At 50.3% G+C, this 13,944-nt stretch overlaps 3 protein-coding genes across 3 annotated transcripts; 2 read left to right on the top strand and 1 right to left on the bottom strand.

Annotated features, from left to right (window-relative positions):
* Nucleotides 1-705: 705 nt before the first annotated feature.
* Nucleotides 706-2,064, top strand: PFICI_01440 (uncharacterized protein; the record flags this gene model as incomplete). Its single annotated transcript, XM_007830021.1, has 1 exon — nt 706-2,064. One exon carries the CDS (start codon nt 706-708, stop codon nt 2,062-2,064), a length of 1,359 nt encoding a protein of 452 aa, XP_007828212.1.
* An 867-nt stretch (nt 2,065-2,931) lies between these two features.
* PFICI_01439 (ATP-dependent DNA helicase MPH1) lies at nt 2,932-6,369 on the bottom strand (the record flags this gene model as incomplete). The annotated part of the gene is made up of 2 exons (XM_007830020.1): nt 2,932-6,135; nt 6,196-6,369. The coding sequence occupies 2 exons, from the start codon at nt 6,367-6,369 to the stop codon at nt 2,932-2,934; spliced, it is 3,378 nt and encodes a 1,125-aa protein (XP_007828211.1).
* An 814-nt stretch (nt 6,370-7,183) lies between these two features.
* PFICI_01438 (uncharacterized protein) lies at nt 7,184-9,458 on the top strand (the record flags this gene model as incomplete). Its single annotated transcript, XM_007830019.1, has 3 exons — nt 7,184-7,726; nt 7,925-9,364; nt 9,417-9,458. 3 exons carry the CDS (start codon nt 7,184-7,186, stop codon nt 9,456-9,458), a joined length of 2,025 nt encoding a protein of 674 aa, XP_007828210.1.
* Nucleotides 9,459-13,944: the final 4,486 nt, after the last annotated feature.

Here is a 13,944-nt window from a genome sequence, read left to right as displayed (position 1 = left end):
GAAAAGTGCCCCATCCGTTCCTCACTCGTGAGCGCATACCAACCACGCTCTTCTCACCTTTTCCTCCTCCACCTCCCTCCCTTCAGGACTTGTGACCGCGCTCTTGGACCACATCACCCTAGGTTTCCTGAAGACGGGCAGGTTTCATCACCCTTCTTTATGAAATTTCTTCCATATCTAAAGTCATCTGCCCAGTTACCTTACATTTACGATCCCACCCCTTTCGTCGTCGCCGTCTCTCAACAATAGTATTAGTTGTCTATCGCGTTGACGTTTAGTCTTCCTTCAACCCCCTCGAGCACCGACACGAGCGCACCCCAAGCGCCCCTCCAATATTGGTTCATAGGACCCAGCGCCCACCCCGCGCGGTCCGCCGGCGTAGATCAGCGGATCCCCGCCTGTCTATTATCTGCTGCTGCTGCTGCTGCTGCTGCTGCTGCTCTCACTTACTGCGGGGCTCTACTCTACTACCTCCACTGTTATCCTCCCTGACCCAGACCATATACCCATCATATCTACCTAATCTACCACCTATCTCACTTGTACCTATTCTTCCTACAGCAACAACCACTACCAGTCGGTGAGGCCTGGCTTTTCCAAAAACGACAGCTTCCTTCTACTGCGCCATTCATTTCTCACCTCTGGCTCATATTACGCCGGACCAACTCCTCTCGTCTTCATTCTCCTGTGTCCGATCAAACCGCTATGCCCACAACCAACCGCGGAGACGGACTACACTCGCAGGATATCAACATGACCACCGGAGTGAACAGCACGTCTGCCTCCGCGGCAAGGTCGGGAAACCACCAGCAACGACAGCAAAACGATATGCATCCACAAACCCACGCTGATAACGATAGCCCTCCGCACACAGCCGTCGAGTCGTGGGTCGAGGTCTCGTCGCATCCATCCTCCTCGTCCGTGTCTTCTATCGGCGACGAGATCGTCACGACCGGCTTGCGCGTCGGCTCAAATGCTTACACCCGGAGACGACGCCTACACCCGTCATCATATAATCATATTCTGGCGCAGCAACAGCAACGACAGCTTGCGACTCGTGCTGCTGCTAATACGAGCAGCCAAGAAGAGTATGAAGAGAGCGAAACGGACTCGGACCATCTTCTGTCCTCGTCAACCGAGAACATCACCTCGGTCCCTAGCCTAAATCCAACTCCGTTGCGCAGCGCGTATCCCATGCAGACGGACACGAGCGACGAGGAGGAGGATGATGACGATGAAAATGCCACGGCGCTGGGCTCGCGAAGGCCGTCTGAATCTTTTCGCCCTCAGCCTAATGCCTTTTCACATCCGCCGTCTCACTTACAGCACCGTCACTCCACCAGCTCCGCCATCCCTCAACATCATCCGCGCCCTTCTTTCGGTCAACGCAGCAGCACCAGGATTGAACGACGGAGTCAGAATTTCATGTCGTCAAACTACCAGGCAGACAATGATGAAGCGCTGCGGTCTAGCCTGACGACGCTTCTCAGCTGCGCAGCCGCGGCAAGGGGCCGAAAGCAAGATGATGAGAAGCGCGCGAGTGAACGAACCGCACCAGTAGGTGGCCAACCTGTGAATCTCCGCTTTGTACCGGAAAGCGAACTCATGGAGCCTGCGCCCCGACCCACGGCATCAGGAAGGGTTTTGAGGAGCGAACCTACGCCTTCGCCTCAGGCGACAACTCGGAGTACGTCGCCCGAAAAGGTGAAGCGATCAGCAACGCCAACCCCGCCCAATAAATCCCCGCGGGCTACAAAGAAGAAGAAGATGGCTGCTGGCACGTCGTCGTCGAGCGTAGAAGAGACCCTGATCAGTCCCACCCTGCTTACGTGGGTTGTAGGTGCTGGTGTCGTCGTCTTGGTGAGCGTTGTCGGCTTTGGTGCTGGCTATGTCATTGGACGCGAAGTTGGGCGTCAAGAGACTCTGGACGGCCTGGCAGCAGCCAATGCCAGCTCTGTCGTTACCGAAGGAGGCAGCTGCGGAAGGGAAGCCATCCGGAGCGGAACTGGCACTCTCAAGCGCTTCCGCTGGGGAAGTGGCATGGGTAGAAGTGTAGTTGCCTGATGAGGAATTCCAAGGCGATTCCAAGGCGATTCCAAGGCGATGTGTCGGCATGAAGAGGTGCAGAAAAAAGAGACGTGAAAGGATATACCTGGCCGGACACACGAGTCCTTTATTGGCCACCAGCATTTGATTTTCCCATATTTCGCGGCGTTTTCGAACGGCACAGGAGTTATCATTGCTTTTTCATCGACCAAGGCGTAATTTCTGTTGCGTTTTCATTTTCTAAGAGCTGGGTGCGTATGTCTTGACACGATAGTATACGACGACATGTATCGACGACTTTTAGTGGAATGTGGAATGAGAAACGAATTCTTTCTTCGACCTTCACACAACCATTTTCTGCCGCTGTCTAGATCAGTTCAGCACTCTGGGGAATTTTTCTTTTTCCGAAATGGCGTTTCTTCAAACTATTTAGCTAGCACATGTCGTTTTAGGTAGTGCGAGATAATTAATCATATTGCAGTGTTTTCACTACCATTATCATGGATGCCAATATGGGAATCAACTATACTTTGTTGACTACGGATTTGGGAGAATCGTATTATCTGCGAAGAGTCATGATTGGGATGGAAATCTACATGGTTTCAAGACCCTCTGATTCAGTGAGACTGCGAAACCGTGATGATTTACTTGGATGTGGCATTGGGTCTGTATTAATCTTTTGGACTCGCTCTACAGATTACTGGACTTGGGCGTGGCAATTTGTTTCCACGGAACTTTATACTATAATCATGATACGTGTCACGAAATACCTGACAAGAGACTGAATAGATGATATCCCAGGTATCATAAGAATAGCTCAACCATTTGAGCTTATTTTGTCATTAAATCATAATCAGGCTTCTTTAGTCTTTTACATCGTATAGTCTACGCACTCTCAGAGTCATCTTCATCATCAACAATTACCCGTCTTCTGGGTCCGCGAGCTGCTCGCTGTACGATATCGTTATCCGTTCCATCCGTGTCCGACACTGCCACCGTTTGCGACTTGTGCCTACTTGCTATCTGCTTCATGGAAGGCAAATCATCCTCGTCGCTATCACTTGCCACCTGCCTCGACCTGCCATGACCCTGTCTACTTCGCGCTGATACAAAGCCCGCCATGAATGATGCAGACGGCGTGGTGGGTGACGTCGAAAGTCTCCTCATGCTTGACGTTGGTGGTGCGCTGGATGTGGCCACATCGTCGCCCACAACAAAGCCCTCCATGTCCGAGCCATTGTCCGAGTCATCTGTCAAGTCAAGATCGCTGGTACGCCGACAATCGTCGCCTTCATCAGCGCTTTCGTCATACACACAGGCTGACTGTCGTTTTGGAGCACGATTTGGTGGCGGCTTCTTCATTGGCGCCTTTCGTGGAGCAGCCTTCTTTATAGCAGGCCTCTTCTGCGGTGGTGGTGGTGTAATCTCAACGAGATCCTCCCGCTCTGAATCTGACAATTCTCCCATAAAGACATTGCGGTGTATGGACTTTGATCGCATAGTCTCATTCGGGTTCGAGGGTTTACTACGAGAGCATGAGGTTACTTCCTTGTGCTTTGGGCCAACCGTTGTGGCCGTTTTTTGCCTTTTCGGTGGATGAGCAAGAGATGTTGATTCCGTTTCAGAGTCCGAAATATCAGATGGGACGAGTATTTCTGCGTAATGGCTCTCATCTGACAGTGGTGGCATTTTGTTATACTCGGTACTTGTCTTGATATTTGACATGTTTCGAAAGAGTCTGACGCATCGCTCTGTGTGTTTCCCGTGTTGTACGAGCACGGTCTTGTGTAAACTTCGTTGTGCCAAAGGCTTTGCCGTCAAGTCCACAGATGCAACCACCTGTACTAGGTCCTTGGAAGATGGCAGATTCTGATAAATCCTATGGAGCTCTTCAGCTTGTTTGTTGGTCAGCAAGACTGAGTCTTCTGACGGTATAGCTGCAAGTTCAAAGGTTTTTGGTGTGCGCTGTTGTTGTGGCTGCGCTTTTGTCGTTGGGGCTGAACGCTTTCCCAGCATCGATGCCACAGAGGTGAAGCCCGTCTCAACGCCGTCGGGCATGTGGAACTTTTTTGGTGGTGCCTTCTTCCTCACTGCGCGCTTCTTTGGCTCCGGAAGCGACTGGTTCTGTGTATTCTCAATTGGAATGTCCACGTGTCTCTTGTCAACCTCAGGCCTGATATCTCGTGGAACAATGCGTGTGGAGAGTTCATGGCGAAAGTTAAACCTGCTTCCATCGCATATCATCTGCTGCATCTTGTCATAAGCGTCCTTGGACTTGGCATAATTATCCTCCTCTTTCCCTTGCATTAGCAAGAGCACTACGCGGCCAGCTCTTTTTCTTCCTGTTCGTCCCATTCTCTGCAGCATCCGGATAGGCGAGGCAGACGCATCGTAGCAGACAATCAGATCCACTTGACCAATGTCTAGACCTTCTTCGCCGATAGAGGTGGCAACAAGAACGTTGAAGGACCCTTCTTTGAACTTCTTGATTCTCTCAATCTGTTCAGACTGTTTCATGCCTTCCGACTGTTTCGTATCTGCCTGACCGACGAAGACTGCTGCTCTAATCATAGGTTTGTGACGGTTAAGAACTCTGACAATTTCTTCTGCACTGTCGCGAAACTCACTGAAGACGATGATCCTCGTATTAGAGGTCCCGCCATTCTCCCTACCTTCGCCAGCATCCATAAAATGATTGAGAATGGTATCAGAGAGATAAGTAAGCTTCGGATGACTAACAAAGTCATCCTTTCTGTTCCAAGTGCTGATCTTGCTCATCATGTCTTGGAATTCAGGTGAATCGATAACTTGGCGTTTGTACTTGGGACCCTTCGCCCCCTTATCTTCAACTTCGTCTCTGAAACGAACTAGGTTGTCGTAGAAAGGCTTGATCCCGTGAAAGTTCAAAAGCTTGATAGCATGAGCCAAGCTCTGGAGGACGGTGAAAATGGCTTGTATGGAGAACTTGACGAATTGGTTCACGTTTGGGCCAACTCTAGCAGCCCAGTCTTTTCTTGATTTCATCAACCCAAAAACTGTCATTGTCATGGGATCACGAGCAGAGTATATATTCTGCTGGTTGAGCTTGTCCACAAGTGGCTTTAACGCTTTGGTGAAGTGCTCCCTGCAGAAGATCATTTCTTCCGATGGCTCCAGGATTTCAATGTCCTCTTGGCGCTGGTGCACGTATTGGCGGATATCGAGAGAGTCCTCCGTTCGAATCTCAACGCGGGATATGCCGAGACTGTCAATTACTTCTTGAACTGCTTCGACATTGGATCCAGGCGTTGCAGTCAAAGCCAGGATGCGGAAACTGCTCGAGAATCGCCGTATGAATTCGACAACCTTGACATATGCGTAATTGCCTGTCGCGCGATGGGCTTCATCTACGACCAGCAGGGCGATCGACTTTGGGTCCGCAGCACCGGATGAGAGGTCATTTTGTAGAGTCTGTGGCGTCATGAAAAACACACGTTTGGATTCCCATTCCTCGGCTCGTAAACCCTTGTTGACCTCACCCGTTAAGAGAGTAGTCTGTGATCTTGGGATACCAGCGATATTGAAGCAGGCATCAACTTGCTGCGACGCAAGGGGCTTGGTAGGCGCTACAAACACGATCTTGGCCTTCTTTGTCCAGCGGTAGTAATTCAGCATAATGGTGGCAGCGATGAATGTCTTGCCTAGACCAGTTGGTAGGGCTACAAGAGTATTGTTGAACAGGCCTTCCTTTACTATGGTGTACTGATAATCTCTGATAGCACCCAAGTTTGTAGGGTAGACCCAGGTCTTCATGGCGTCATTATCGATTTCATGATGAGTTGGCTTTTCCTCTGGCAGGTCGACACGAAACTGCCGAGTGTTACTCGGGCGCTGGCTGGACCCGGCAGTCCCATTTTGAGGTGGTGGTGCCGTCGTATTGAAAAGAGTCATTTGTCGGTAGACAGGAGCTGGACCTCCGACTTTAGGTGTAGGCCGAGCATTCCTTGACACAGATTGCGCCGACAGTGCACCACCACCCGGTGAGCTTGAAAATGCATCTGAAGGCAATTCATCGAGATCAATGACATCTGGATGTGATATTCTATTGCGCTTTGGTTTGTTAGCTTGCATTGATTCTCAAACAGCCGAGAGCAACAGGGTTCAACTTACACCTTGACGAGGAGTGAAGCTATTCCCAGTTTGCCTCAGCCTAGCACGCTGAGCGTGGGGCAGGACACTGTTCGCAATTCTCGACGGTGCAGACTGATTCAACACTGGTGCTTGGCTTGCCGCGATGATCAAGTCCTCATCGAGAATATCGTCGTCGAATTCGTCTGAATCCATGGCTGCTGCAAGTGATTTTTCATCCTCGCCCCGACCCAAACTACAGGAATCCAAAAGAGGTTTACAGGATCGAAACGCGACCAGAGCCCTGGTCGAGACGCGACTAATGGCAAGAATGGATTGGGGGTGTACGCCAACTCAGGTGACCGGTAATAGAAGTCTAACCCTTTGCGGCATCAAAGCCCCGCCATGTGAGCCTGATTTTGCCCATTTTAGGCAACCAGGCGCTACCCACTGCTGCTCATGGGTAAGCATAAAGCTGACTCATCAGCAAATAGGTAGCCAAGGTAGCAGCCGAGAAGCTTGGGCCCCAAAATTATTTCCCGTTGCGACTTCCAAACAGCCTTTGTCGTCACTGATGACTTCTTTGAGATTCAGACTTTATTCCTTCATTTTTGTCTGTCTTGTCGGCCGCGCCTTTTCCCACCCCCCAACATCGCTTGGTTTCTAGGGCTGCTTCTACCAACTTCGATCGACGGTGACAGATTCACTCTTCGTCGTCCGTCATTCAACCCACCTTCGGGTTGACTTTGCGCACGACCGATTTCTTTGCGCCGCAGTTGAAGAAGCTTTCCTCCCTCCATTTCTTTCCACCACCATCGTTGCCCATCGCCGCTCAATCTTTTACCTGGGCAACACCGGAGTAACCAAAGCACCGCCCTCAGCAAGCAAACCTTTGCGCAAGGCACCTTTACTTCGCTAGACTTCCTGCCGCCACCCGTATCTCAGCGTCGATTCCGCCTGAAGCATCGCGAAAAGTCTTGCCATCCCCAAGACAGAGATTGTTGTCACGCGGCACCTGCTGCCCATCACCATGGCACCCTCAGGCCCTCGTTCTCAGCGCAACGCGCGCGGCGCGACGACATTAAATAAGACGACAGGCCGTCCCTCTGGTATCAAGAAACGCGGCGCTGGCGGGCCTACAAAAACCGACAGAGATGGCGATCTAGACATGGACACATCAGCCGGCGGCAGCGGCTCTGGTCGTGGCGCTCGTCAGTCGAAGAACAACAAGCCAGATCCGCCCGCAGGACCACGGCGATCTACCCGGTCTACCCCTGCTGGTGGCCGTGGCCCAAAGCCCACAACCCGAGCGGCAGACATGGTCAAAAAGATTATCGAGGGTGGTTCGGGCAACCTGTCCTCGCGTATCGCAGCAGGCATCGATACATCCACGAGACACACCCGCTCTTCGCGTCCAATCAATGGCGCAAACATCACAACTCTAAGAATTGGCGGTTTAAAGGACAGCAAAGCGGCCAGTAACGAAGGCGGTGGTCTGAGAGAGCTCATCATCTTCGTCGAGCGAAAGGCATCCGTCGTTGGCAAGCTTGCCCGGTCCGTTCGTGTCAAGAAGGTAAGTCCGCACATCCGATCCGATCATCCGGGTTTCCTGGCAGGTTACGAAGCGACGCCGACTCTCAAACTCGTTGTCATGCCATAGCTCGCAAGAACGAGGAGAAGACTAGTTTTTTTCACCAAGCAGCTATTGTACACCTAATCCGGATTCTTGGACAATTATCAAGGTATCTCTACCTTGGCTAACATCTAGCAGTCATCAATCAGGGGTGACTTCGTATACATCACAGCAAGTAAGGACGATGCGGAGGAAATTTTGAAACTTAACAACTTTGATTTCGCCGGTGCCCGCCTCACTATAGAAGAAGTCACCGAGGAAACAGCTGCTCCTTTGTCCGACAAGTCGGCGCAGATCAAGGAACAGCTCAAATCAGTTCTAGCCGTGCGGTACAACCAGGAAGCAAAGCTTCTCGACTTGTCGCATCTCAGCCAAGACCCCACCCTCCAGCAGATGGAAATGTTCACACAAGCCACGCCAGAAAAGCTATTCAAGGCCTTCATGGTCATTATGGATGACACCTTCAAGACGGCCCAAGCTAAACGAGATGGCGTCATCAGCATCAGCCTAAAAGGCAACAACATCGATGATGCTGCTCAGATCATGTCTCTTGCCGACACTTTCCCAGATCTGATTAATCTTGACCTGTCCGGGAACCAGTTCAAGGACTCGAAGGCCTTGAGAAAGTGGAGCAATCGCTTGCGAAAACTCGAGACTCTACTCTTGAACGAGAATCCAGTCGCCACGGACCAGTCCAGCGCGGCTGAATTCATGAAATGGTGGCCTCGGCTACAAAATTTGAGCAATATCCAAGTGAGGTCCAAAGAAGAGGTTGAGGCGGCTGCGCAAGGTCCCAAGGTCTTCCCAATCCCACAATTTGGTTCCGACTTTCGTGACGTCAATCGCATTGGCGAGGCCTTCATTACCGAGTTCTTCGGCTTGTATGATACCGATCGACAAAGTCTTGCCGCAAAGTACTACGACGATCAGAGCGTATTTTCGTTCTCAGTCATGGTTGCCCAAGCGCATATTCCCGGTTCATCATTGACCTGGACAGATTACATCAAGCTCTCTCGGAACCATGTCAAGATCACGACACAACACGCTAGATACCAGCGCCTATTCGTAGGCACGGGACTTGTGCAGAATGCGTGGTCAAAGTTTCCTCCCACGAGACACCCGGCACTTGCTACCGACTTCACCAAGTACATCATTGATTGTCATCCAATGACCGGCCTTGCTGACCCAACGGGCCAGAGTCCTGGTGGCGTCGACGGTATGATCATCACCATGCATGGAGAATTCGAGGACCAAGAGCAGAGCACCCAGAAGACCGCCAGAAGGAGTTTCTCACGCACCTTTATCCTTGGACCTGGTCTTCCAGGTAGGCATGATATTCGCGTCGTTAGCGATCTACTGCAACTGAGGGCGTATGCCCCTCTACCTGCTCAGACAGGCGCATCCGACGTTCCGACAGCAACGATAACAGCACCTGCTGTAGATGCAGCTACACAGCAAGAACAAATGACACTGGAGCTCTGCAAACAAACCGGCATGACTCCTGAATATTCCAAAATGTGTCTCGAGACAGCTGGTTGGAACTTTGACCAGGCATTACTTACGTTCAACGAGAAGAGGGTAAGCCGTATATTCTCCCACGATCATAATGTATTGTGCTAACACAACTCAGGCATCACTTCCCGCTGACGCGTTTGCCCAACGTCTCATGTGAGCTGGGCCAGAAACAAGAAGAAAAATTAAACAAAAAGAAAATCAAAAAAAAAATTAGAATCAGATGTCATCCACTGTTGCATTGATACAAAATGCATTCGGCAAGGCGTTTAGGGATCTACTGGCGGTGTGATTTCCCGAAGGAATCAACATGACAAGCCAAGGACTCATGAGATTATGCATCCTTTCAAGGCATATTGTATATAAGGCAGGGGGAGGGGCATTTTTGACAGTGCGATGAGAGCGTGGGACTACTCAGAACGTGAAAAATTACTATCACGATCAAAGTGCAGGTGGAGCTTTAATACCAAGACAACATGATCTCGCTGCTTACATGCAATCCTGTCTTGCAAATGCGCCAAGCTATGAGTACATACGCTGTGGAACAAGTGAACATCAAATTGATATAAATTATGTTGTTTCAATTTCAAGGAGGGATACTATTTTTTTGCTTTATAATTTGCTTTTACTCGCGTCGAATTACTGATTGATTGGGCCCCCACTGCGTTCAAGGAATTCAATAGGCATTTGATGAAAAATAAGGAGATGATAAATATGATGGAAATCATTAAAGACCTACAGTAAAAAGTTGCCAACTTCACCAAGTGTTTCAATGTGAATACAGATGGCGCATATCACAGGAAAGCAGCAGTGTGTATGTCTGGTTATCTGGTGGGTTCGTCGGTCAAAGAGGGTTTGCCTTTGTCGTCACCTGGCTTGCCTGGGTGAAGAAAGCCAAGGGCAGCAATTGCCGGATCCTTCTTCTCACACCGTGGCACCGGGGCACCGGACCTCTCTATTTGGGCTGCTGAATCTGCAAAGAATGTCGCCGATTGAGAGGCTGTACTCCAAGGCGCGGCCCAATCACGTATTGCATGACGGGCTTCGTGAACCTGGTTGGCTGGCGCGTGCGCTTTATTGGGCAAGACACTGGACATTTCTCATTGCAAGTGGACTTGGATTAGTGCTGGTGTTTTCCTTTGGCACACGACACGCAGGGCTGAGCGCTTAATAATGAAGGGTGACGGCTGAGCCAACCGTTCCAAGCAGCGCCAACAACCTTGAATGCTGTGTGCTACTTGCATAGACTCATTTCCTTGTGTCACCAACAAGCGTATAGATCTGCTGCCGATACACCTCATTGCACAAGGAAAGGAGGAATAGTAGCAGTATCGAATTATTCACCAAGGGTCAGCAACGCGCGTGGCCCCAGGACCAAGTTCTGCAGCGAGAGTGCACATGGGCGTTGCCGTTTTTCTATCTGCCCGTTAGTTAGGTGTGGCAGCACATTCCTAGCTTAGATGAAATACATTGTATGGAATACGGAGTATCTACAGCACAATAACAAGATAGAAAGAGCTGATCATATAGCCGCCTACCATGGCATTGGCAGGCACCGCTAGGCCTTTAATTGGCCCTTTTGCTTCTAGTACGCTGAAACACAGGCGGCTTGCTTTTCGTTATTTTTCTTGCTTCCCTTCCTCTTCAAATTCCTCTTAGGTGGTATGGAGCAAATACTTTCCCCCCCACCAATTTAATGGCCGTGTTACTCGCCTGCTGTAATGATGTGTCACAAGGGGTTGATGGTAAATGCGAGCTGAGCTCTTTATTTTTTTCTTGCGCCATACTGTAGTAAACTTGACTACTTTGTATTACCTGTGCCAGAGGTAGAATAAAATAAATAAATAAAAAAGCATGTGGCTAGAGTCCATCCACCCAAGCACGTGGTTGGACGGCTCGGCAATGAAACATACGACAGGCTGCATCGCAAGAGTCCAGCCCGGAAGACCCTGCTCCAGTTGCCCCAAGACCACTTTGGATACCTGCTTGTTTACTTTTTCGATTCGAGACAGGTTGCGCTAGTGTGCCACAAAACGAAATTTTTTGGTCGCACTGCAAATTGTTTAGTACAGCCATACGAGCAAAGCACCACTTTACTTTCCACGTGGCTGCGTAAAGTATGAGGTTTATGGGAGAATATGATGTATGACCGGAACATTGTGGGCCGGGGGGATTTTCTTTCCTTCTCCCTGGCCTAAATCATGGGTTTCGTAGATTATCACATGACGCTTAAGAGGTAGCGAAATGGCTACGCATTTCTAGAAAATGAGCATTTAGAAAACAGCAGCACCACAATAGAGGCAGTGCATGTGCTTCAGTTCTGGAACCGGATGGAGTATTGTGCATTCATGTGCCTGACTCAATAAATGGGTATCTCTTGGTGGTGGAATGAATAAGTTGGGTGGCTGATAAGGAACCGTCTTTCTTTTCTTGGACCAAGGCCGGTGCTGAATGTTATAATTGGAAGGCGCCATGAATTCATCTGATCGTTAAGTGCCTAGATTAAACATATACACGTAGTACATCCGAATCCACGGAACAGACAGACTACGCACTATCTACAATAGTCCATGCCTACCTGGGTATCGTCTCTGATTGCCTCATCACGGTTCCGTCAATCTGCTTCTCGGAGAAATTCCATGGTTATTAATTGACAGCATGTGTGGTGGTGCCTCAAGTGCCGCACCGCGTCCAGCGTCATCAGCAGCCTGCGATCCAAACTGGGGAATTGTGATAGACGTAGCACAAACCAGCAATATCCAGGTCAATCCAGCGCGGCTCCAACCCTCATTCGGCTCTCTCTTTCGATCGTTCGGATGCCAAGCCGACCAAGAGAGACACAGAACACCAGACCAAAGATTCCCAAAACAATCCATCTACACTGTCTTGAGCTTGTCTACACAGCACGTACGTCTGCTGCTCAATCCATCCTGGCTTTCGTCATAGTAGTATCGCAGTCCAACAACATTTCAATTCTGATCCCACTTGGGAGAATGGAATGGGATGGAATGGGACGGCAAAGGGGGGTTCGTAGTACTAAGCCGACCGTTTCTCCAAATTTCTGTTTAGAGTGCACCGTTTTCGAATTAGAACATCCAGGTGGTTTGATTATTATAATGTTCAAAATTTCTATACTGGTAAAGTGGTTTCCTGGATTTGAGGACCAGTTTCCTACCACCACTACTACTATTGCTCTTGGACAGTAAAGTGACCATTGAATCAACCAATCAATCAATCAATCAATCATTCAAGCGAACGAGCGAGCGGGCCATCAATTCGCGAGAGGTAGCGTAGCACCACAGAAAATATTGCGGACAAGGCCCCTGGTCGTGGGCCTTGACCGGCGTCGTAATCGAGCAAGGAGTGGATTCGCTGCGTCCACTGTTCAGGTCTGATGGGGATTGCTGATGGCCATTTTGACCTGTTCAGTGCTAATGTACAGCAGCCACTGCTGCCCGCCTATCCCATCAGAGCATCGCTCAGGGGAGAATTCCGTTTCACCTATGCATAAAAGGCTAGTGCACACGGATGACCTATCACCTATTTGGCGAACATCCAGAAAGCCACAGTGGATTGGATCGCGCGCGCGCAGGCAGCTTTTTGGAGCACATTCCAATAGCATGTTGAAGAGCTGTAAGCGGTTGGATGATTTTCAGATCCGGTTGGTTAGCCAAGCCGACGCCATTCATTCAGAAGTGTCTTGATGGTAATACTACCACTCAAACCACTACTACGTACAGATTACAGCTCCTACTATGTACATCGTGACACCATCATCACCCACAGGGACTCATCAGTTGATGAGCGAGCGGGCCGTTCATCATCCTTTGATTCCCCCCGTGTCCACGGTCCGTCCATCTCACGCGTATCAGACAGTATGTTGCTCCATAGAAGAGCGAGCAACGGTGGGGGCGAGTCCGGATTTCTTCATTTCTCGCATCAATCCTCCTCCTGCTCCTCCTTCTCCTCCTCTTTTTATTTTCCACCCACGACTACTGCGGCAATCTAAGTAATAGACTCTCACAGTTGGGTAGGAGTTCCGTAGACCCAAACTCAATCCGACCGTTGGAAAAGAGAGCAGTTGCATATGTATCCCACCCCTTTCGCGCGCTCAGGTACCCGTTCACTGTTGCCAGCCACACATTGATGCTCTCTTAAATAACAAGCTTGAGAGTCGACTACCTATGTAGGTAAAGGTCGTGCGTACCCCGGTACGTGTCAGCCGCTATGGAAAGTCCGCAGCGCTGCTCGTACATGAACCTAGGCGCGGTACCTGACGGCTCGACCCCTATGAAGTCCCATCTAGTCTCATTTGGGCTTGGCTCCGCGCCGCTCCTAACTTCACTCGCATTTCGTGATTCGCTGTATGCACTGAAGTCGCTGGGGCCCCCCCTCCCTCTTTTCTCCCCTGGGCCCTGACCCTCCTAGCCCGTGCCCCCTCCCCCCCCAGGCGCCGTCCATCCACCAGACCCCCCAATCCACACATGGCCCATGGCCCACGACCCATATTCATGATCACCATTCATTTGCCCGATTGTGTTTCTGTTCGTTGAGTTGCAGCAGTCCCTCGCCGAGCTCATTCGTTGCCTCGCCGCTTGCTTCCTCTCTTTCAACCTCCCTCTCACCCAGTTCGGCCATCCAGCCAG

This window comes from Pestalotiopsis fici, assembly GCF_000516985.1.
Source record: "Pestalotiopsis fici W106-1 unplaced genomic scaffold PFICI_Scf_1, whole genome shotgun sequence".
Taxonomy (NCBI): Eukaryota; Fungi; Ascomycota; class Sordariomycetes; order Amphisphaeriales; family Sporocadaceae; genus Pestalotiopsis; species Pestalotiopsis fici.
The sequence above is the reverse complement of the archived record's forward strand: the minus strand, read 5'-3'. Positions and strand labels throughout refer to the sequence as shown.